A 23,559-nucleotide genomic window follows, 5' to 3' on the forward strand; every position below is an offset into this window, starting at 1 on the left:
TGATGTTTTCAGTGGCAAAACATTAAAAACTACAGTGGACATAGGTGTGGGAGAGCTGTGGAGTTTCTCACTCACTTAACTAGTGAAGCATGAGGGCTTTTCTGCTATCCTTCAGACAGGAGCCCATTTGTGAGCTGGAATGGCTAGTGTCTTTGCTTCATGCTCTTTAATTGTATGCTGCTAGTTAATTGAGGCACTAGGTGGAAATGTTAAGATTGGAAAAGGTAGATCCATGCTGTTGTTGATAATTGGAATAAATATCTAGTATCTCATCTGAGAGTCTTGCAGTAATGCCTCATGTATTTGTCACTGGTTTGTTAAGTATCTACATGATGGTCTTTTGTGTCTGTTTTTGCACGACAGGTCACAGTAATGAAAGGCAGTAGTAGGAATAAGGATCATTCGACAGAAGGGGAAGGAACTGGGAAGCGACCAAAAAGAAAGTGTCTTCAGTGGCATCCCCTGCTTGCCAAAAAACTCCTTGACTTCTCTGAAGAGGAAGAAGAAGAGGAAGAGGACGAAGATATTGATAAGGTAGAGTTTCTTGGATGCTTTGCCCAGAAAAGGTTAATGGTGGGTCATATTCTCCCTGGCTGTGTTTTTATTTGTTTGCTTCTTGCTGTTCTTTTTTATGAAGAAGCATAGCAAATAAAAAGAGGTGAAGCTGTGCTAAGAAAGGCTATAAAAGCAAGTAGTAAATAACACAAAAAAAGTGAATTCAGAAGCTTGACAAAAACTCTTCTCAATTTTTTAATTATTATTTTTAAGATTAAAAAAATACAAAAATTAAAAGGTGAAAAGAAGGAAAAGGCTGTCAGGAGTTTTTGTTATCTTTGCATGTGAAAGTCAACTTACCCTCCAGAATGTTGAGAGCACAAGTGGAATAATCTGTCTCTGGTTTTAACACTTGGTATTTTGTAATTTTTCAGTGATGCTGGCCTTGCCCTTTTGTCGTAAGGACCCCACAGTGTAGCACCTCACAAATGTACAGTTAACTCATCCTCTGCAACAAGAAGTGAGAATAGGTTATGGAGATGTCATGTTTACATCATGTGGGTAACATTCATATCTGTATCTCCTTGATGCCTTCCTAAAGCAGTATGGGAGAGGACAATGTTGAGGAGACTGCCTTGAGCTGATAAGGAAGAGTGACCTTGACAAGGATAAGGAGGAGCCTGATCCTCTGACAGTGCTTTCTGTTAATCTTAGAGGTCACTTTCACAATGTGGTATAAAATAGCAGTGTTGTACTTAAGTAGATGGTTTTCTGTTTCAGACAGTAATCTGTTTTGTTCAGTCAGAACTAGATGTCTCTGGTGCATCCCTTGTAGGAATGATATGCTGTCCTATAAGTGGAGAGAATGTATTTTGGAAGTATTTTCTGTTGAGAGATTTACCCTCTGGCTGGGCAGCTGGGCAGTGTCTGCACTCAGACTGCTCACAGGCTGAGTTTTGACTGGCAGGAGGCGGGGAAACAACTGTTACCTGTGCATTTTCCTTTCTACACACTCTGTACTTGCAAACACATATGATCAAGGTCCAAGGCAGCCCTTCTCCCTCTAGCCCCTTCAGGGCTGTTAGTAGAGAATGGTCCTCAGCTTAGAAATCTGCTTCACTTGCAAGTCAGAGTTTAAATCTTGCAGACAACATGAATAAACCTTGGACCATCAGGTGAGGAGGTTTGGTGTAGAACTCTGGGTCTTCCGAACAGAATGGATGGCCTTTGGAGACAGGTGTGTCTGTCACGCATCCATGTGCATCTCCCTTGTTCACACACAGACTCTCAGTCTCCATGGGAAGCATGGATAACTGGATTTACACCCATTCTCTTTTGGTTCTGCTAGGTGCCACTCCTCGGCGCTGACAGTTTAGAGCAGGATGCTGATGAAACCGAAGATGAGGAGTCAGAGCAGCGAGCTCGCCGACCAATGAATGCATTTCTCTTGTTCTGCAAGCGCCATCGCTCCCTCGTGCGAAAAGAACACCCTCGCCTTGATAATCGTGGCGCAACCAAGATCTTGGCAGATTGGTGGGCTGTTCTAGATCCAAAAGAAAAGCAGAAATACACTGACATGGCCAAGGAGGTATGTTCTGTCTGAATGGTAGATGTAACGGGAGTTCGTTACATATTTGTCTTACATTTCTCTGTGTATTAAATGTTTTCTATGGAGGCTTTCTCTTCCCTGAGTTTCTCATCTTCCCCAGTGGAATTATGGTGCCCAGAGAAGCTGCTATTCTTGCTTTGATTCACTTGGTCCTTTGGACCAAAATGGAAGGAAGTTGGTCTGTGTACACGAACTAACCTAGCTTTAGTAGTCATCGGTACAAATAAGGTACAAATGTTGGTACATACGCACTTTGTGACAGATACCATCTAGTAATTCCTGTGGTACAAGCATTAACGCATGGATAGTGGCTGTTGAAAACAATAACATACAGTTCGGTATTAGCTGATTAGTGGTACTTGGCTCAAGCTGTGCTTCTGCTATCAGTAATACAGGTTGCTATTATAATACAGTCGGACCAAATCAAAAGCGTAGTCAGCAGATACTGACCTTTGTACCTTTGATGCTAAAGAATTAAAAAACGATTAGTGTTTTATGAAGTTTCATTAGTCTCTCCCTATGTATAGTTAAACAGTTTCTGATAGAAAACATTTGATGAGGCAGAGTCCAATACCCAAATCAGAGAGCAGCACATAACCAGAGTCCCTTAACTGGGAGCAAGGAAAGGAGATTCTCCGCCCATATTTCAAAAACTATATTTATGTCAGTTTGAAATTTTTAATGAGGCTTTTTAAGAAATAGCTTGCTTGGCTAAGCTGACCCCAAGAAGGCTGCAGATGTCATTAGCAGAGTGGGAGAGACACTTAGGTTGATAACAGTTTCTTAGGTTGATAACAGTTTCTTAGGTTGATAACATCACCCCAAAAGAGATCCCCGTAATTACCTATGTGATGTAGATTGTGGGTAACCATTGAGTTTGATCTTAGAAAAAATAACAGAGGGCCACTGAGAAGGAAGAACATCTATCTCCTCATTTGTCAAGTAATGCCAGCACACTACAAGAAGTGCAGATAGCTGAGAAATGATTGGGGAAACTATTATCCATACCTGCCCTGTCACCTGAAGTTGTTTGCCAACGTTCGCACAAGTGTATAAGTCCTGGCTGTTCAGTAGTTCGTGTGAGCATGGAAAAGTCCACAGGAAAAACAACGTGTTCTGCATGGCAGGTTCTTTTTGAAGCAGGGTTTGTACTTTGCAGCCTGTGGCACAGTGTCAGAATACTTAAGTCTCAGCTTTCTCCAACCGTTCTTGATTGGTTCTGCATTCCCACTTATAAATTAGCAATGCTTCTTGAAATGTGTGGGAAAAGAGCAATTGGGAGGTGCAGTACAGATATAGAGGAAGGAAAGATGAAAATGGAGAAATAATTTTTGGAAGAATCAAAACTGATGTGACGGAGTTCCTTAACCTTTTGTCTTGCTGAAGGAAACATTCATTAAGGAGAAAAATAATTGCAGAACTTCTGTATGAAATGACAGATGTGAAACTATTAATCATATTGTTGTAGAAATCATTATTCCTGTAGTGATTTATTTATTTTTCTTGGCATGAAGAACAAATTGCATATTCAACGTCAAAGTGAAACAATAAATCTAAGTAGTTTACATCATTACAACTAGTTCCAAGAATGTGTAGAAGAGAGATAGCTTATAATTTTTATTCTTTGAACAGTTGTATGTTTCAACAATAATTAGCAGCTATAATGTGCTATTATATATATTTGGGCCTTCTTTACCAACAGGCCTATTCTCTGTGTGTATATTGGTTGTTTTGTTTTAACACTCGCTTTTGTAGTTAGGTTTACTGCTGAGACTGTCAAAAAGATGTTAATGTCAATGCTAGTGCAAACCATTTATTGTTATTTTTCTTTTTCCTAAGGAGAGCTCATTTAAAAGTCAAGAAGGTGAATGCTTTTGGAAGGATATAAAATTACCATTGTACCAATAATGTTCTGTTAAAGTACCTATATGTATTACCTCATTGATGTTTAAAATATAGTGGATGAGCTTCTGTTACTTAAATGTAGCTATTGAGTGCCCTTTGCCTTCCAGTTTTCACTGCATAGCCTCTAGCCACTGCCCTGGCAGGGCACACATCTCCCAAAGGACCATGTGTCATATCTGCTACCCCCACAACATGTATGTACCCTGAGCATCTGAATTGCTCCTCCAGAAATACAAATGGCCCTGACAGAAGTGGTCCCTGCTACAGTGGCTACAACCCCTGCTGTTTTATAGTCTCAAGAATGCTTTTACTACTGAAGCCACAGCTTACAAAACCATTTAGTTTAGATCAAGCATCAAGCAAGAAGCTTTCAAGTTTCTTAACGTGCTTAGTACCAGCAGTGATTATCTCAGCAGTGTGCAAATCAAGGCATTTGTGTATTTACTTACATATGTCTAGCTGTATGTAAGATCTAGGATTTTGGAAGATTGTGAGGTACCCAAACTTTTTGCCAAGTGGAATTACGAGAAGTTTCCTAGTGATTTGGACATCTATCCCTGATGCCCACTAAGAGGATAATCAGGTCTATAGTTCCTTTAGGCACTCTAGGAAAATCCCATTATGTACCTGTCTGTACCTTGGGGCGCTTTAATTACCTAGAAAAACTGGCCCTGTGCTCCTTCTATTTTCAGTCTTGTGGCTTATGCTCTCTCATAGCAACACTTGCCCTGGAGACCTGATGCAGTGCCTCCAGAGCTCAGGGTCAGCTTCTGCTGGTGTTTGCTTTAGGAGCAGACTTTCTATTTGTATCCTGCAGACTTCCTAGATCAACTTCACTTTGAAAGTTTCATTATTTAGGGTATAAGCCCAGTAGCTGGTAAATACTCCAAGTGAAACCACAAGTGTTCCTGCCATTTGTTAGCATTTCCCTTCACTGAGGGGAAAATGAATTCTAGCTGCTCATTAATATGCTCCAGCATTTTTAGTTGCTGCAATAATAGGAGTAGTGTTCTTCTGTTAACTCTTACAGGGCTTACTGGGAATATACAGATGCCTTGGAAGATATCCAGTGAGATTATTATTGTTCAAGTCCTGTTTCCTTGCTAGAAAACACTTCATTTTTAAATACATCTTTGCATCGCCAAGACCCAAGCAGTCGGGACTGCTTTGTGTTGGGAGCAGCCTGATAAACCAAGGATACTGCTGTTCAGTGCTGTTCATAGGGGCACTATGTTCCCCACAGTGTTTGGCCAGTGGTTTCACAGGTAGTCAGCTGGACTGGCAGCTTGGTATCCTTGCTTTGGCAGCCCCTTTTGGGGTACAAGGTGGCAAATGTTCTGGCTTGCTGGCTGGAGTCTGGAAACTTCACTGAGTGTTGTATATACCACAACATGTAATGCGAACCCTGAGTCCTTCAAGAGTGAGAAACGAGTGTAGGATTATCTGGGGAATTCTTTTCTTTGTTAGATGTCTGGGATTCATGTGACATTTAATAGCCAGTTGGTGGGATTTAAGCATACATTTAAAGTTAAGCACGTGCTAGCTGCTGCCACGAGGTGTAGCTGCAATACGCTTGCGAGCTCCTGTTTCCACCTCACTGGAGAAAGCAAATCTTTTCTTTATGTGGTGATGAAGGCAACTCAGGGAGTTGCACTGAAGTGCAGCCCCTTTTTTAACCTCAGCTTCAAACTGGTCCTGCTGCATACCACATCTTCCCATAGGCTTTCACAAACCAGAGATGATACGTCAGACCAATCCTGCAGACACATCCTGTGCTTTTTTATCTTACTTGGAACTCTGGGACATGGCCCTGCTGGGCTGTCCCTGCCACTCGTGTGGGAACCAAGGTGGTGTCTTTGCATTGCAGGTTAAGGACTTTATCTTCTTTAGTGACTTTAGAGATGTCCTTAGTCTGGCTGTGCTGAGTTGGTTGAATGGAGGAAAACAGTAAGCTTTGCTATGGTCTTTGGCATTTTCTTATTACTGTGCAGCTCATTTAAGTTATCTTCTCATGACTTGGCAAACAGGATCTATCGCTTCATTTTGGGCCTTGGTCTAATAGTCACAGAAATCAATCCTGAAAGTCTTTCTGAGGTTTGGATCAGGCCCCTTTATGCATTTTGTAAAAGTACTTCTCGGTCATTGTTTCACTTCTTACATTTTCTTTTTTTTGTGTATCTTGCCTGTTGAAACAGTGAAAGTGGATGATGAGTTGTTCTCCCTCGGTGTTCTCCCTCCCCTTCAGAGACTACAGCTAGTGCTCACTGCTTGGCTTTGCAGGGGAAAAAATCCATTAATATACCAGCTCACTTGAATTGCTCTTGTTGGAAAGTGATTAAAAGCTTATTGCTGCCTTGTCTCGCAAATGGCATGCATTCTGGTTCTCATTTGATGGGCAGGCTGTCGGCTTGTCAAATTGCTCCATAGAATAATTCAATTACTCAAAACAGCAATGCTGATATGAAGAGCTTATGTACCTCATTGCTAGCAATTCTGTGCTTTTCACTCTGCAGGCTGGAAACATGATTTGTGAGTGGGATGTGGCTTTAACAATGGAAGGCAAAGCTGCTCTGCCGTGTATTTCCTTTCTGCTTCTTCCCTTACCCCCTCCCCTTCCCTTCCCTCTACCAGGCTATTTTTGTGGTGTACTGAGCTCCCAAACCAAACTGAGGGAAAGGGAAAAGGAATGAGGTGAGAGGTGTCACAGTCGCTAGTTTGCAGGTTTAATACATACACCCTATTCAGAAAACACAGCATGTATGTAGGTCAGCAGTCCCTGCAGATTTTTATTATTTATAGCCATTTCTATAAATACAGGACTTCACACAGCGGGTTCAAGCAGTGCTGTGCTTCTTGTAAACTGAAACATTTTTATCCTTGCTGCAGTCTGGAGTTAGCAAGTGCCAGCTAATAGATTAAGATGGAAATGAAAGTAAACAATATACATGCGATGGCGATCCTGCCACAAGGCATGCCGTATATTGATCTGGGAAACCACTGCAGTGACTCTCTATCAGAGAACAAGGTTTTCAGTGCTATTTCTGTATTTGATACCCAAGGGACTTTGTTTTCCCCCACTCTGCGTGTGTTTGTGTGCAGGCGTGTACACGAAACATAGGTGCTCCTCTCTGCCATAACTGGGACTGATGACAGCTGGGTGGGTGGGAACATGTGTAATCATGGAAGAAATTTCCTGCAGCTGCCCTGCCGTGTACTTCAGGATAAAACTGTTCTTTTGGTTGTTTGACGCCACTGAGAGCCACCTAGTGCCTGAGGAGGAGGTATTGGGTTCCTTCTCCCTGTGGTGAGCACTGGTACGCACTGGGTAGGCTCCCACAGCAGCCAGTGCTGTACACCCCTATCAATTGTTAGGCAAACATTTGCAGCTGGAATGCGTGGCATGTTCCTCTGATTCGCCCGTTCTCCACCTTGCATAGCAACACATTCAAAATACTGAAATGAGCTCTTTTTATTGCTGTGAACGCTCAAAAATCCTGGTTTGTCTGGTCAGCAAGACACTTGGAAAACATCACTGTTGAATTCTGTGAGTAAAACAGGTCCCCATCATTCTCCCTACACCTCAGAATGTGTAGGATCCAGACCTTTTTCCCCACCCCCCATGTGTAGTCTGGCTTTGTTCATTTTGCTGCCACATACCAAGGGTATAGCAAACAACTGATACTTGTGGTGTGTCTCAAGGCCAAACAAAATGTTAAATGGGCCCAGTTTATTTTATGCAGCCATGAAGCGTGGTACATTCTAGAAGGAACACTGGGATGATGTACTGGAAGTTACTGAAAATGAGATGGTGCTGATGAGTGGTTTATTTTTGGTGCCTGGTTTGCGAAAGCTTATACTCAAATATTCTAAAATACAGAACTGTTACAGAGAAATGAGTGCAAAGTAAGGAGCATCATGCTGAGTTTATTGCTAAATGTATGTTTTGATTTCATTCAAGCTAGAAAGTAAACAAAGATTGTACCTGCAAAAGAATTCAAATAGCTGTCTTTGTTTCTCCAAGAGCGAGCATACAAGGACTGGGGAGCAGTTTGCAGAATCAGAATTTCAGCCTGCTCTGGGTGATAAACCGTCAGGAGAGGAAAGAGAAAACCCACCTTCAAATACAGCTCTATTATCTTAATATTTCTTCTTACTAAATTTTGTTGCAGTCAGACTATAAGAATGTGATTAAACTGTTAAGATATTTAAGGATTATTTACTATATTCAGTCCTCTTACATGCAGTGCACTCTGTTGTCCTGTGAATAGTATAATGTCATGACTGGTAATTTTCCTTTTCTTTTCTAGTACAAGGATGCTTTTATGAAGGCAAATCCAGGGTACAAGTGGTGCCCCACTACAAACAAACCTGTAAAAACCCAGACATCCACTGTAACAAACAGGAAAAAGCTATGGGCCTTTGCATCAGATGCTACAAAAGACTTACCAAGCCCAAGGAAAGTGACAACAAAAAGTGAAGAAATGCCACAGCTTAACTTCGGGATGGCAGGTGAGATTTCCATCTGTGTTGCTTACGTATAGCATCCTCATTTTGTTTGAGGATGTGGCACTGGAATTGAATTGCAGTTTTCTTTACTGTACATGGTACTGTAGTACAAATACCTGTCATTTTCCAAATTAAGTTGCCAGGACTTTAGTTAAACCTCTGCACAACAGCTTTGTAAAGTTTTCCTCACTGCGTGGTTGCTTTCAAGAGTTGAAGGCAGATATGTGGCATCATAAACCATACCCCATTCGGGGTCCAGGTTTGATTCGGGTTTTTTTAATTCCAGTTTAGCTGCAGTTAGAGATTTTAATTTGCTAGTGGAAAAGGAAAATTCTGATTATTGTGAATTCTTTCACTTTCATAAAGCATTATACTATGTTTAGTAATTAATTTATGGTCACCTCTAAATTTGAAGGTATTGACATTCTTTTGGATGAATATACTGGTGGAGCTAGATTTTTGTATTTAAATGAAGAGAAGTATAATTTAATTTCACTGAAATTATGCTCTTCTGCCCATTATACCTTGGAGGTGAAAGGTGAAAGGCAGATAATCTGTCACCGATACACACAAATAGCAGAACTGTTGCAATTATGACCTTGAAATACAAAGACATTACTGTTAAGTATTGGCAGCTTCAGAACTTAACAGTCAAGATAGAAAATTATTTTTTCCCTACCATCCTTTTTCATTTTTTGTGGTTTAAGGTTTCTAATTTTAAAAATACTGGTGTATTTGAAACTTTGTTCTATCCTACCTTGTTCAAGACAAGTGTGTGGCAGATAGGGCTTTTATGCTTGGAGAGATTGTCAGCTGGAGAGTGGAAAATGGTTTTATGGAACAAGTGTAAAGGATAAAAAGGCATGTATACCTTTTTGCTAGTATAGTGGTATGAAAATTGCTGTAATGAAATTCCTTCTGGCTATGAAGAAACTGTGAAATGTGAGGAAAATAAAGTTTTTCATGCTACATGGTTATGATATATGGGAAGCCAGTTCTAAAAATTGCAAGCCCTATCATCCCGTTCTGCTTTTGCTATCAGAGGAGTAACTTCTGTGCTGCTTAAAAGTTTATTGACTTAACGTAAAGAACAAGCAACAGGTCATGGTCTACCTCTCTGACATTCCCCAGCGCTCTTGCTCGACTATCCATATGTAGAGTTTCTGAGTAAAAAGAGATCTTGAAACATCATCTGTCAGGGTAGAGGACAGAGAACTTTAATTAGGAACTACTCTAATCTGTTACATCTATAGAGCCATGCCCTTCTGAATGAAAAAGGCTCTTTCGTGCTATGTGTGACTTTTTTTAAGTTTCTTTTTATTTATTTTTTTTTTACTACAGACTGAGTAATGAGTATAGTAATTCATAGGGATCTCACTCCAGTCCTCAAGCCACTGAAGACTGGCTATTTCTCAAGTGTAGCAATAGCTCATAAAATAATAACAGCTTCTGACAGAGATGTCAGCAGCATCCTAATCATGACAAGTCTGCCATGGATTACTGTTTTATCAACTATATACTAGTTTGTGCTAAATACGTTTTATTGTGGTGTTCTCTCCTTGACTTCTTGTCATAGTTCAGTTCAACTCTGACTCTTGTATCTGGCCCAACCTCTTTTAAAATCTAGGCTGTATACTAGCTAATGAACTAAAATGTATCTGAACCATCTCAGAAACAATTTTACCATTGAAATGCCACTGGCTATCTTGCATTTTCATGGCAGATAGCTTACTAGGACAGGGATTCTAGGATTCTGAAATCACTCCAGGAAATCTGTTTTACTTATTGGTAGTTGTTAATGCTGTCTTGATTGCTTTTTACATATTACATTTCATTTTGGAAAATGTAATATGCAGAGAGTAACATCTTCTTTTCTTAAGTCCCAGACAGGCCATACCTCTTCTTTATTTTTGGCATTCCAACAATAACCACCCCACTTTTAAGTCTCTTGTGTTTACCTATCATTGTGTCAAGAAACTGAGGTGTGCCACCAGCATTGGGCTTCTGACCTGTAGACCCAGTAGCGGTGTCCTTGTTCATCCAGCCTGGAAGCTGGAATTCAACGTGTTTTTCTCATGGTGTGGCTCACCTGTGATCTGTTGTAGGGTGTAGGGTAAAGGCAACTGCTGTTCACAAGTGAACATGACCATTGCAGCATCTGCCCTCACGACTACAGAGCTAAGTGAGCAACAGCTTTGCTGTACAAATGTGCAAGTCTCCTAGTACTTTCACATATCTACATCAGGAGAAAACCATCTGAGCCAAAAAGCTTTTTAATGAAGCAAAGGGTGGAAAGAAGACACTTCCTAGAGTAGGCAATATCCTGATAGAAATGCAGTTTTTCTTTTTACAAGGAAGCTTATTTTTGCACCCACGTACAAGTTAGCTGAAACTGGGACCTGCCAGCCTTCTTCCTGCTTAGCTCTTCCTCAGTTCTTTCTTTCCCATGACTGAAAAATTGCAGTGATGAACAAGTCAGCCTGCTGAGCACTTACCCAGACCAATACTAACAAAGTACATCGTTCCCAAATAGTGAGATGGTTTTAAGTTTCATCAGTATTAAAGGCTATTGATAGAGTCATGAATTGCCTCCCATTCTGCAAGTCAGATGTGTGTGCGTGTGCTATTTTCTCACTGCTGTTGATTTACCTGTAAATTGCTTCGTACCAGTAAGTTCTTAGTGCCATACAAGAAACACTGTTGTGCTGTGAAGGCACCATAAACATACGGCAGTGTTTGCATATGTACATTTTGTCTTCCCTTGGATGAAGTTATTTTGTAATTTTTGTTTTTATCATGATGAGACATCTAAGCACCAGCCCTCTGCTACAGCTGCAGCATAAGTATTCAAGTTGTCTAAGCACCAAATTAAACTTTCACTTTCCACTTAACTGTCATTTTTTTCCTTCCTCTTAATTTTTATATTTAAATAAACAGTTTAAGTATTTGATTACTTTTGGGGATGGGGGTGGAAAGAAGCCCTCTCCTGTTCTTATTTGATTACTTGAAAGGCAGAAAGCTGAAACCACGAAGAATATAGAATTTAGAAGAGGGGAAAGAATTTGAGAGTCATAAGCTGCATGTTCTCCAGTTGGCCAAAACTGAGGAGGGGGAAAAAGACCCACAGGTGACTAAAGAGAAGCACAGGAAAACAGCTGGGAGCCATCAGTGTGATGTGGGATAAGAAAGTGCTGCACTGCAGGATGTCAGGCAAAGTGTTTTCAGGAACTGTCGCGAGGAGTTAATGCCAGTGAACAGAGCACAGCTCATATGATGTGGTTGACCTCTGCCTGAAACAGCTGGAGATGGAGAGGACAGCTACAGGGATTGCTGGGACAGTGTGAGGTGGACATGCTAGATTACATCAGGAGATCTTGATTCGCTTAGGGTAGGAAAGCAAGTGGAAGGAGGGTGACTACTGTAAATGCAGAAGAGGGGAAATACCATTTAGGGAGAACAGTTACTTAATCTCAAAAATTATGATGGGCTTGGAGATCTCTTCCTATCTCTCCTTCCTCGAAATTAGCTGCCTGCTCAGGCATCGTCTTTCAAAATCCATGTTCACTTGTTACTTCTTAAATGTTCTGATGTCCTCTCGCTTGAAAGACAGAATGATTTCTGATGAAGTATTTTGATGGCAAAAAGCGCTGTGCTGACAGGATCACTTAGAATTGTACTTACATACTTGCTGGCCCTTTCCATTTTCTGTCTCCGTTTCTCCAACCATTTCTTGTTACTAGATCCTATGCTTCTGATAGTGTCTTGTCTCTTTGTAGAAACTTAGTATCTTTTCCCTTTTTTACTTAAAAGTACAAAATTAAAAAAAAAAACAAACTTCACAAAACTACAAAAAAAAAACCCCAAACCTTCTAACTCTTTTTTTTGGTAAAGCTAAAAATTAGTTCCAGTTGAACACTGAGGTTCAAGCCAAATGCAGTTTGGGCTGTATTCTTCACATAATGAGCCACTCTTCTGTCCTGGAGATAGTGGATGAACCTGGTTTATTCACATTGCTTTCCTCTGCTTCTATTTACTGCTGTCTTAAGAGAACATTGAAAAAAGTTACCCTGTGAATGTCAGTGAGAGATGCTGCCTGAGGGAGAACTTCTGGCAGCAAGTGTGGTATTGAATTAAATAGCACCAGTGGGTATTCTTATGAATTGGATCTTGATCATCTGTAGCACTAAATCCTTTGGAGATTTACAGGTACAGATTTGGCCCATGTCACCTGAAAAGTTCAACAAATTCCTCAGCTCTGCACATGAGTGGGAATGGGCCAGGGGATTTCCTGGTGGGCATTTTGGTTGCAACTGTTCTGCATCCAAACTTGACGTAACAAAATGCAACCAAATGAATAAGGGTAATTGTGCCGGTTGGCCTCTGTTCTAGGAAATGGTCCTGGGCACATGTAAGTTACTGTTGTAGAGACAGTTTTTGTATAGTTTGGTGAAAGGAGATTGGAAAATGTGAGTACGCAGTTAGTCAAACCTGAGGAAAGTTACTTATCTTTGATGTCTCATCAATACTGAGGTTTGTGTCTCAGCAAGACAAGGATAATGCTTCTCTTTCTCTAACGTTGTGGTTGTTGTGTGAGACATTTGGGCCACAGGCACTCTCCCTCTCTCTGAACGACACTCTTTAAAACTGGGACCCTGCATTGCTTCCAGGGCACTCCCCCAACTCAGACAATCTTCATAATGATGAAGAACAACCGCTGTTCTGCGTGGAAAAGCCACTCCATGAGTAATGCAGTGCCAGTGTTCGTTGCTTTCACTTCTTCTTGTTGTTTTCCAAGCTCCTGAGGTGCAGGAAGGCTGGAGGCGAGAAGCTGTCAGCATCAAATACTTGGAGAAAGAACATTTCTATCTCCATTTTACTTTCCTCAATTATATATTGTATTGGCAGGGCAACAAGTAGGCAGGCAGCTTGCCTGGCCAGGGCCTGCACTGTTCTGGCACAGAGGATCAAGTACTTCATGCTTCAGAGCTGTCAGGCTGGCACTCTTCACCACTAAATGCAGCTCTAAATTAAAGCTAAATGAAAATAGAAATTTTGCTTCAGAGCTTGATCATGTCAGTTTGTTCCATCCTTTTATTTGTTCTGTGGCTAAGGAAGGGGGAACCACAGTAGGAGCATCCATTGAGTTATAAACACGTGCGATATTAGAGCATCTTTGTGTATATTTATGTATGAGATCATTACGGTTGCTGTTTTAAAGATATCCATCTCTGTAGTACATAAAACCTTTGGCAGTAAAATTGTAAATCCACGCAATGGGGTGTTATGCACACAAATCCAATTAAATCCTTCAAACAGCTTTGAAAGCCTCTCCCAGAGGGTACAGAAATGGTTATTTGTGATTCTCTTGAACTGCCTTTTATGGCAGCTTGCTTAGAGTGTCTGTGACAAGTAGTCTTCTGGGGGTTTAATGCTGCAAATGGTACATTCTTTAAACAAGCAAATGAATAAACTGAAGACTTGGTTTTACTCTTTTTAACAGATCCTACACAAATGGGAGGTCTGAGTATGCTGCTTCTAGCCGGGGAACATGCCCTGACTGCACAAGAGGTAAGGAACTCCCTTCTCTTCCTTCTGCTCTCCCTCAGTTTAAAGAGAGCTCTGAAGAGGAGTATTTGACCAGTGGGAAATGAAATCTAATATTCATCTTGGGTTAACCTCGGGTTGGACTGATGTGTGAGCCCTATGATACAAGTCTTGTGTCCCAGCTGTGAACGTAGAGGCTGGGCCCAGTTTTTGTATCTGCTCAATGTTAATTCTGCTGACTGAATATTTGATCAGACAAGGCAAGTCTTCCCCATGAGAGGATATTGTCACAGGTAGAAAGGTTGAAATACAATGACTGTTAACAAACAGCGGGTTTGAAGCTCTTTTGGCAAGGATTTCATATGCTTGTGCAGCACCTCACACAACTGTATCCTTGGCACTGATAGCTAAATAAATACCTAATAATTTCTGTACAGTCAGTGTCATTGTATATGCATTCTGAAAACCATGCAAGTGCTAACAGGCAGTCAAAGTATTGCAATCTACTCCCTATTTGCTATCACAAATGTTTTGTTTTTAAGAAGGAGTCAAGTAAAAGTGTACCTGTATATATCCAATAGAGCAGTCTTTCTTTAGACTAACTATTATTTAGGATCTATTTTTTGGGCCAGCTTTGAAAATTGTTCAAAAGGTGGCTTGTATGTTGGGTAAAATAAGTAGTCACTGCCATGAATCTCTAGCCTGGGAAGGAGCAGCGGAAGTGTGAGGAGGTTTTCTTTTCCCTTTTTTTGTTGTTACTGGGAGGGCAAGCAATAATTAACTACCTATATGTGATACCTCCAAATGTAAAATGAGTATTGCATTTGAGATGGATTGCTCCTGTCCTGTCAAGACTGAGCCAACACCGCTCAATGCTTGGCACACCAGTTTGAGCAGTTCAGGTCTTCGTGCAGAGGTAGGTACTGGCTTACTGTGCTGTACCATGAGCAGTGAGAAACACTAGGGTAAGGTCGGCAGAGAAGTATGTTTTGTGTTAAAATGGCAGTGTCCTGTAGCTTTCAAACTTTGAATCTCTTTACTTGGAATTTAAAAACTGTTGTTACTATGCTGTTTTGTTTAAATGAGAGGGAAGGTGTATTGTAGTCACAGGTACTCAGTTCCATTAAGAAGGGTTTTTGCTATGATTTTGTGAGTTGAGCTTTCTTGATTTTTACATGAAAAGTGCTTCAAGTAGTATGATTTCAGATGCCAGTGAAGGAATGAAATCTACATATGGATTTAGAGACAAATAAAAACAGATGTTTTGTGATTGGTTTAGTATACGAACAGGTTTTTTAATTCGAACTTTCTTTTTTTTGAGCAAAAGACACATTTCCCATGTGCCTACATAAGCCCCACTTTTTTCTGATACAAGCATGCAGTCTGGCTTGTCGTGTAATATTTATGTGTAAGCTATACTATGCTGTGCTTTTCTGGACCTGTAGTCTTCCTTTGAAACCTGGTCCTCCACATTAAAGAGGCAAGCTGTTTAATCTGCTTTTCCCAAAATGTAAAGCAAAATGATTGTCATAAATACAGCCTGAACAAAACCAGTGGAGGGCTTTGGCTGTTGTTAGAATCATGGTGGGCCAGAAATTGGCCTGTACTTACTCATGAGTTACCGTATTTTAGTTGTCCTGTGGTCTCTGAGAAGCAGGTGTAAGAGCACTTTCACAGGAAATAAAACTGCACATCTTTAATACTTTCAGAGGGTCCCCTATGTAAAATACATCCTCTGGAACAATCTTTGTGCTTGGTATTCTCAAAGGGGCCCAAAAAGTTCAGTCCTCCTAACTCCAGCTACGCTTCTGTGCACTGAGAAGCTTCCTCAGTTTCTTTGTGTGGCAGCCCTGGTGTGTCTTCTGTTTTCCTTCGTTTCCTTTTGATTCAGTGTTTCAGTGCTGATTAGATAGGTAGCAAATATTTCTTAGGCTTGTGTTTCCCCAAACGCAGTAAGGATCCTAAACATGTTTAGACCTGGATAACAGAAAAGCACTTCTGACTTCCCATCCTGGGGCATGTGGACATAAGATGCTCATCTTTGCATGACCATGGGACAACGTATGGTTGGGTTTCCATGCTTATGCTTGAAAACAGTTTCACACTCAAACCAGCGTTTGGGAGGTTAGTGTAACATGCTAGGTAGTCGTATGACAGGCTCAGTAAGGAGATCAAGAATTCCCTGTAGAATTGGTAAGCTGCTTTCCTCTTCAGTGGAGCTGGGTTAGTTATGTTCTGTTGGATTTCATATTGACATGAGGGATAAGTTAGTGTACTTAGGTGACTGTTCAGGTATTGTCAGTGAGAAGGTTCAGAAGTTGCTTAACTATGGAAAACATAGGTATTGGGTTTATATGCATGTAAGTATATAAATATGTAATATATCTAAACCCCTGTCATTTCTGTTCAAAAAAGACAGATACAGTGTCATTTTAAAAAGAATATTGATATTGTAGTCTTCATTATCATTAACGCATGTCTGTACATGTAAGATACACATACTTATATGTATGGTTCTTAAACTGGGGGGCTGGCAGACATAAGATTACCTATCAACATACAGCTGACTGCTTGTGCGTATGTATGATTATGCAGACTTGGGTGGCCTTGTAAGCATAGGTCTTAAATGCCATTACCATCTTAAAAATCGTTACTAGAAAGGAGGGCAGCCCTGGCATAGTTTACTCAGAACTTGGGAGAAGATGAAGGAAATTATACTTAAGAGGTCTGCTAATCCCACATAAATATATTCAGTGTGCTCTGATTCTCTGTCAAGTGTGTGTTAAATGGATGTATAGGGACTTTTCAAGTCAGATGCTTAACCTTTGAGTTGTTGGAAGCCCAGATGTCCTGTAACCCAGCAGGAGGAGGAGTTCAGGCATGTATGGTCCTGCAGCAGGATGGGAAGAGGCACAACAGGGATATTTACAGAATTGCCTTGGGGCTTCAGTCACCGTCTCTGTACGTCACCCATTATGTTCCTATTTTTGTAATTTTTTTCAGTAAAGAGTTTTTCTCCGGGTAACAGAATTCAGTATTGATACATGATTGATTTCCAAGCAGCAGCTGGAGTTACTATGCAGATAGGCAAGAGAAGGTACAGACCAGCAGCAAACAAAGGACTTGGACCCAGACCCACCTGGCTTTTGGGTCCTTTCACCAGTTGCACAAGACTATGGTGTGTGTATATGAGCATATTTTGTTGAACACCCGAGCAGAAACGCCAGGCAGGTCGGCTCCAGGTACTGTCCTTGTGGTAGGCAAAGTTCCCACAGCAGGTTGATGCGCAGGAAGGCTGAAGCTGTGTTGAGGAGTGCTCCTTGTCTGCCCACTCGCCTTGTCCTTTACTCGCCTGTCGGGCCCTTTGCTTGCCTTACAGCAGCACCTAGTGGCCTGTCTGTAGGTTACTGCCCAGAAATCCTGGAATTCGTAGTGTAGTCCAAAACCTGGCTTTACTACCATTTTCCCCCCTTGCCGGTGCCTGGCACATCAAGACTGCGGTAAAGCCTCACATCATTCCATATGGAACGTGAGCCAGGGGCTGTCCTTCTCCTGCCTTTGACATGATTCGTTTTAGGGCAGGTAGCAGTAACCTGCAGGGAAGGGGAGGCTATGGAGGCGTTATCCTAATGGTTTCCTTCTGTCTGAGAACAAAAGGTTATCTTGCATGCAGTGCTGAGTGTATGCAAGGTGGTGTCGCCTGTAAATCAGAAGTGAAAAATCTCTTCAGTGCAGCAGAGGGTAAGCTCAGAGGATGAAGGAGGAGAAGAAATGAGATGTTGAGGACGTTTTATTACAGCAGGAAATGAGATGTACACAGTGGCACTCTCTGTGCATCCATTCCCTCCGGTAATTATTGTAATGCTTTGATTGGGTTCAGCCTAGCAAAGATTGGAAGTCCTGGAGATAAATTTTCCCGCAAGTGTGGGGAGCAGCCGAGTAGAAGAAAAAGGTCAAATTAGTGCTTCTGTCAATGAATGCAACAGCATTAACTTTTCAAAGATAACAGAAATTGATAGGAAAAGTATAGTTGTTCTAACCATAAAATCACCTCTCAGTTGCTGGGCACCAGCAATCTTTCTTTTACACACAAAGCTGTAAGAAACTGGCTTCACACCTTCCACAACTTGTGGTTCCTGTACCGCAAGGTGAGCAAGCTGTGCCTGACCCCAGCACATGGTCTCGGAGGCAGCAAGAAGGTTCATCCTCCCTCTCTGTGCCTGCCCAGGAGTGAGTGCCTCCCAGCACTTGTGTTGCAGGGACTGAGCCGTTGCAGCCCCTTTCAGGAGGGTTTTCCTGCTCCAGCACAGTGTTCCTGTCATGGCATGGGTCAGTGACTCCTCACTCGGAGCTTGTTTGTGCTGTGCCAGCTCGGGTGGGTGTTGACACGTGCATGGAGACGTGTCCCTAGATAGGCAGACTGGGAAGCTGTGAAGCCACAGTCCCATTATGATGAGTGGGCAGCGCCTGCCTCAGGGAGCAGAGAGGTTTCACACGGCTTCCTTCTTCACTCAGGGGCAACGTAGTGCCCCTTTGTACAGTGCATTGAATAGGCTCCACTTATGAACAGATTGCTTCAACGGACACCACAAACTAAGCTACATGAGGCAGCTGGTCAAACGACAGAAAACTTATGTGGGGAACCAAATCCCAAATTTGGTTATTTCTAGGAGAATCCCACCAGTGAACTGGCCTGAAATAACCAAGTGAACTCTCGGGTATACAATCCATATGTATTTCACACTAGTGCAGAGACTCAGACCTTCCGAGAAGGGTCACTCAACAGCAGCAAGATTGGTGTGCATCCCTGGTACAACCCACACCACTGCTGAGGCACAGGCATGTGAAAAGCTGTAATAAATATTACATCAGTGAATATAACACAAATCACTGAAAAAGGAAAAGACAAGCATGGTACACTGATAATACATCCTGCTTGGTGTTTAGTAAATATAATGGAAGCATAGCTCATAGGAGGCACTGTTACTGCTTGGGTTTATGGCAGGAAGAAGTAAGTTCAACTCTGTATGTAAGCAAATTGTTGTGTGGCATAGTTCCCCTTGGGAACTATACCCTGTTCTTGGCCTGTGGGTTGCTATGCTTGGATTTAGTGTTTTTCAGGGTAGTACAGGTAGCAGATTCCTGAAACAAAATGCCACTGGTACTATGGCAGTGCTTAAGCATCTTGGACAAACAGCAGCAGGAACAGCAGTACAAACTGCATGTGCTGTAGGCTTGCTTATTCTGTTGTGCTTTGTGCTTACCAGCACAGAGGTGGTTGCCAGCTAAATCTCACATATGCATTCAGTAGTAGATGCTGTTGACATACTTGTTCTGGTAATAAATAAGAGAAAAAACACATTTGCACCAAGATGTTGTAAGTAAACTGAAATTTTATGGAAAAAATACAAGTTGTTAAGGAACAAATTTCCATCCTTTTGCTTTTCCTAAAATCCCACAAAGCCTCATGTCCTCCTTCTGTTTCCGATCAGCCACATTACATACCTTATTTTATGCTAACACATGCTTCTAGGAGTTACACATGTAAATCTTTTATATTCAAATCTGTCATTTAATGAATGTATCATATTTGGTGCTATTCCTTTGCAGAATGATGCTCGAGTAGCAGATTTCTGGCTACTAAGAATAGTACAGCTAAGCTCTGTGTTAATTTGAATAAGGCTGTTGGTTTGGAACAATCGCATCTTTGTGTTTTAATTTCAGTAGTTATGAGTCTTTCTTCAACTGCTTCACATAAGCATCTTGAAATGGATGTTTAGGAACATTATTTGACAATTTTAGGCTTGTGGTACCCTTAACTACTTATTTTCATGCTGTTCAGTGATTGGGGATAAGCATTTCTGTCACTTAGCAACTCTCAGTGTCTTCGAAAACATTTTTTTAGCTTCTAAGTAATTTTCTTACTCAGAGTGGCATTACAGACATAGCAGTGTTGATTTCATCACCAATACTAGATAGCTGTGTAAGCCAGTATCAGTTTATTATTCTTCTGCAAAATTTGGAATTAGAAAAAAAAAATATCCCTGGTATTTTTGGGGTCCTTCTTCTTAGGTGATTTTCAAATGCATTCAAATGGGTGCTAAACTACATTTTCACCTATAAATTCAGATTAACCTATCCAGGACTGTGAAACATTAGATTGTCCATCTTCTCTTAAACACTGCTTCTTGTTACTGCTGCCTGGTATTTTGTTTGCTCACTGTTGTTCTTAGCTTGAAAGAAGTACCTTTGAGGTCTTACTCTTCGCACTCTTTGTTTTCAGGTTTCCTCAAGTACTTGCCAGTCTGATGCAACTAATTCTACAGAAGCCTGTCAGAAGTCATCATTGTTTCAGTTTGCAGAGGTGAGTTCCTTCTACAAGGGTTGTCTTCCCCAGTTTCCTTTTTAGAAGCATCTGATGATCAGCTGAAAGATAAGTCAGAAGTCATGCTTTTATTTGTTCCTTCTTCTTGGGTTTATGGTACTGGATCAGTTAATCAGGTATGTAGGTCAGATCTGAAGTTCAGGAGAGTGTATTTAAGAATTTAAGAACATGATGGAAACCCTAGTGTAATAATGGGGCTGTGGTTTAAGCAGTAGTTTAGAGATGTGGTGTTATTCCTGCACTTAGTTTTGAACTAGAACCTTACTAACTGAAGTTTTAACTTGTATATTTGGATGTTAGGTTATGTTCTTTATTGTGGCTGCTTTAGTTGTCAACTCCCTCAAAAATAACTGTAGTTCTGGAATTTCCAAAGTTTTCTTCTATGCTATAACCACCAAATAGCTCTATTCAACTATGCTTTAGCTTTTCAATGTGTAGTATTTTGTCAACATATTGAGCAATGTCATGCTTTGTATAGTTCCTCTTGATAACAGCCTGTTTAATCGATTGCACTGCTAAGGCCCTTAAAGAGCAAGATAAATACCAGCTCACTAAGTTGTTTCAGTTCATTTTACAGTGCCCAAGCAGGAACGTGCCAGAACCACGTGGTAGTAGACAGGAATTGTGTGCTACAAGATACATTCTTGCTGTAGGCTTGTGACCACTGGCTTTTCCTTACTCATTGAAGAACAGCTTCAGTGGGTGCCAGGAAACAAGCTCATCTGCGCTGCCAAAACAGGTGGTTTATAAATAGCTCACTGATGATCAGTAATTAGAAATGCATGTTAGCTAGTCTTACTTTTCAAGGATGTTAAGAAACCTGTAGGGAGGCTGCATCTAACCAGTACGTGGTAGGTATCTGTGGCAATGGCAAAATAATAGGTACTTGTACCAAGGTCTAACATTAATCAAAGGTGTCATTTGCAACAAAAATAATTGACACAAGTTAAACAGTATAAAATGCAGTTACCTGAGAAACTGGGATGGATCTCAAAGTACCTGCACTCGTTGTGTCCCTGTCCACACTTACCTTCTGTGCTAAGTAGCAATTTGTGCTTTATCAGCACCACCGTTCTGCAGTCTCAGGTCTTTCACTGAACTGTGAAATAAAATACAGTGTTAGGGTTCTGTTGTTAACCCGGTTTTGACATACCAGCGGGCACATAAAAGCCCTTCAGAAAAATCTTAGCATGTTCAATTGGCCCCAGGAAAGATTTTCTTCATGAAAAACAATTCAAGATCACCGTTTCACAGATCACCCATTTATGTGTCTCCTGGAAAACAGATACTGTTCTTTGTATGGGTGTGCATGCTCTTAGGTACCAGGAATCTTTCTGTATAACACATCAGAAATTTAGCACATTGAAGTTTTATACTGAAACAAAAAGAGTTAGGTAATATGAACATAACTGTTTTCCTGACAGATCTCTTCGAGCACATCACAGCCTGGAGTCCCAGGAGCTGTAAAACAAACTGAGGAGTCTGCACTGTTTCAGTTTGCTGAGGTATAATGGTGGAAATATGGGGTGGGGGGAATATGGGAGGAAGGAAGGAATGAGTAAGAGTTGTCACTGAATGGCTAAGCACTCTGTGTTATAAGGGATTAATTACCATTAGTAGATGTTTATCTTCACAACAGCATTGTGTTAAGAAAATCATGGGGGGTATAACCAGTGATTGGACAAGATGTTGACGAGTTCTACCAGCTGTAGCATGGACAAAAGATACTGGGCTTGTGAACATCATCACCTGGCCTTCCCTAGCAAAGGACCATTGCAAACATATTTTCCAAACGGCCTTTTAATTTACATCTAGGAAAATAACAAATAAAAGCCATTCTGAAACGACACCACTCACTGACTATGGAAGCAGCTGCAGCAGTGCAAAATGGTAACTGCCCTAGAGGCAGGAATCCTTTGAAAAATAAACCTGCAGGTCAAATGAAGCTTATCACGACAGCTACATGGATATATAATACCATGGTTAGCCTATAAATTACCCGTAAGTATGTAAGCTGTCCTTCTTCCTCTATGTGTGGAAGATGTGGAGTTCTTAAAGATTGCTTTTAATTAATATATTCCCCTGGGTGTTTAATGTGCCTCTATGAATTGACTTTCCAGACATATTCTCTTCTCGCCCATTTGGGGGAGTCTGGTACTGCTTTGCAGAATCGGTTGTGCTAAAGGTAATCTTCAGTGTGTTTCTGAAATGAAGGGATTGGAGCTGGTGCTGTTGTAGAGGAGCATAATGGGATGAAAAGATAGCCTGTTTGTTATTCTGTGTACATACAACACTCTTCTTTCTGTTAAATGTTAAGCTAATTACGTACTGTGTGTTTTCAGCTTGGCTAGGATGGGCCTTGATGTACTTGTTAGGAGGCCCAATTAAGAAAAAATAATTCAGGTGTCATAAAATACCTGACAACAAACACCCCTATACAAGATACGATAGAGTTAGTATCTCTAATCATGAAGATGTTTTCATATCTGCCCCCTTTTATTCAAGTTACAAGTCAATTTGTAAAGTTCTTCTGAGAAACTTAGTGGAATTGAGCAGGGTGGAGCCATGTGTTGAAGCCAACCTTTAAAACCAAGTAAAAGAAGTTGGAGAACACTTCCTGTGAATTTTATTGCAAAATATTGCATGAGTGAGACTGCTAACTTAGTTTCAAAAATGTTAGCCATCTTACATTGTAATTAAGCAGCAAGTTTAGGTATCTGCAGAGCTGAGCAGGGTATCAGTTTCCTTTAGTACACTATTTTCAAATTGTCATGTAAAACCTCATTGAGCTGCACTTCCAAAATTTCACAAAACTAAAATCTTTTCGTCTTCTACTAGAACAAACAACTAAATGGCAAAGCTGAAAATTGACATATGGATGTGACAGTGCATTGAGCTGCCTACCACTACACTGCCCCAGCTCATTTGGCACATTGGAGTTGCATGTATGAATCATCAAATGTTGGGTAGAAGAGGTGCTTAGAAAGTTAATTAGAAACTGGTGAGGACAGTTTTAAAGCCAGAGCTAATCTCTTTTTCTTGTAAAAGTATTAAAATGCATGTGCAGTCTTGGGGGGTAGTGGGTTTTTAGTTGTTTTTTCAGTGTCTGGAAGTA

General features: G+C 41.0%; 1 protein-coding gene across 1 annotated transcript in view; it reads left to right on the top strand.

Annotated features, from left to right (window-relative positions):
• The first annotated feature begins 372 nt into the window (after positions 1–372).
• BBX (bobby sox homolog (Drosophila)) overlaps positions 373–23,559 on the top strand; it is a 56,064-nt gene continuing 32,877 nt past the window's right edge. The window contains 6 exon segments of the mRNA XM_010015297.1: positions 373–534; positions 1,844–2,083; positions 8,317–8,518; positions 14,016–14,083; positions 20,343–20,423; positions 21,869–21,949. Of these exon segments, the coding sequence (XP_010013599.1) occupies positions 373–534; positions 1,844–2,083; positions 8,317–8,518; positions 14,016–14,083; positions 20,343–20,423; positions 21,869–21,949 (834 nt within the window).

This window comes from Nestor notabilis, unplaced genomic scaffold, assembly GCF_000696875.1.
Source record: "Nestor notabilis isolate BGI_N333 unplaced genomic scaffold, ASM69687v1 scaffold8780, whole genome shotgun sequence".
NCBI classification, from domain to species: domain Eukaryota; kingdom Metazoa; phylum Chordata; class Aves; order Psittaciformes; family Psittacidae; genus Nestor; species Nestor notabilis.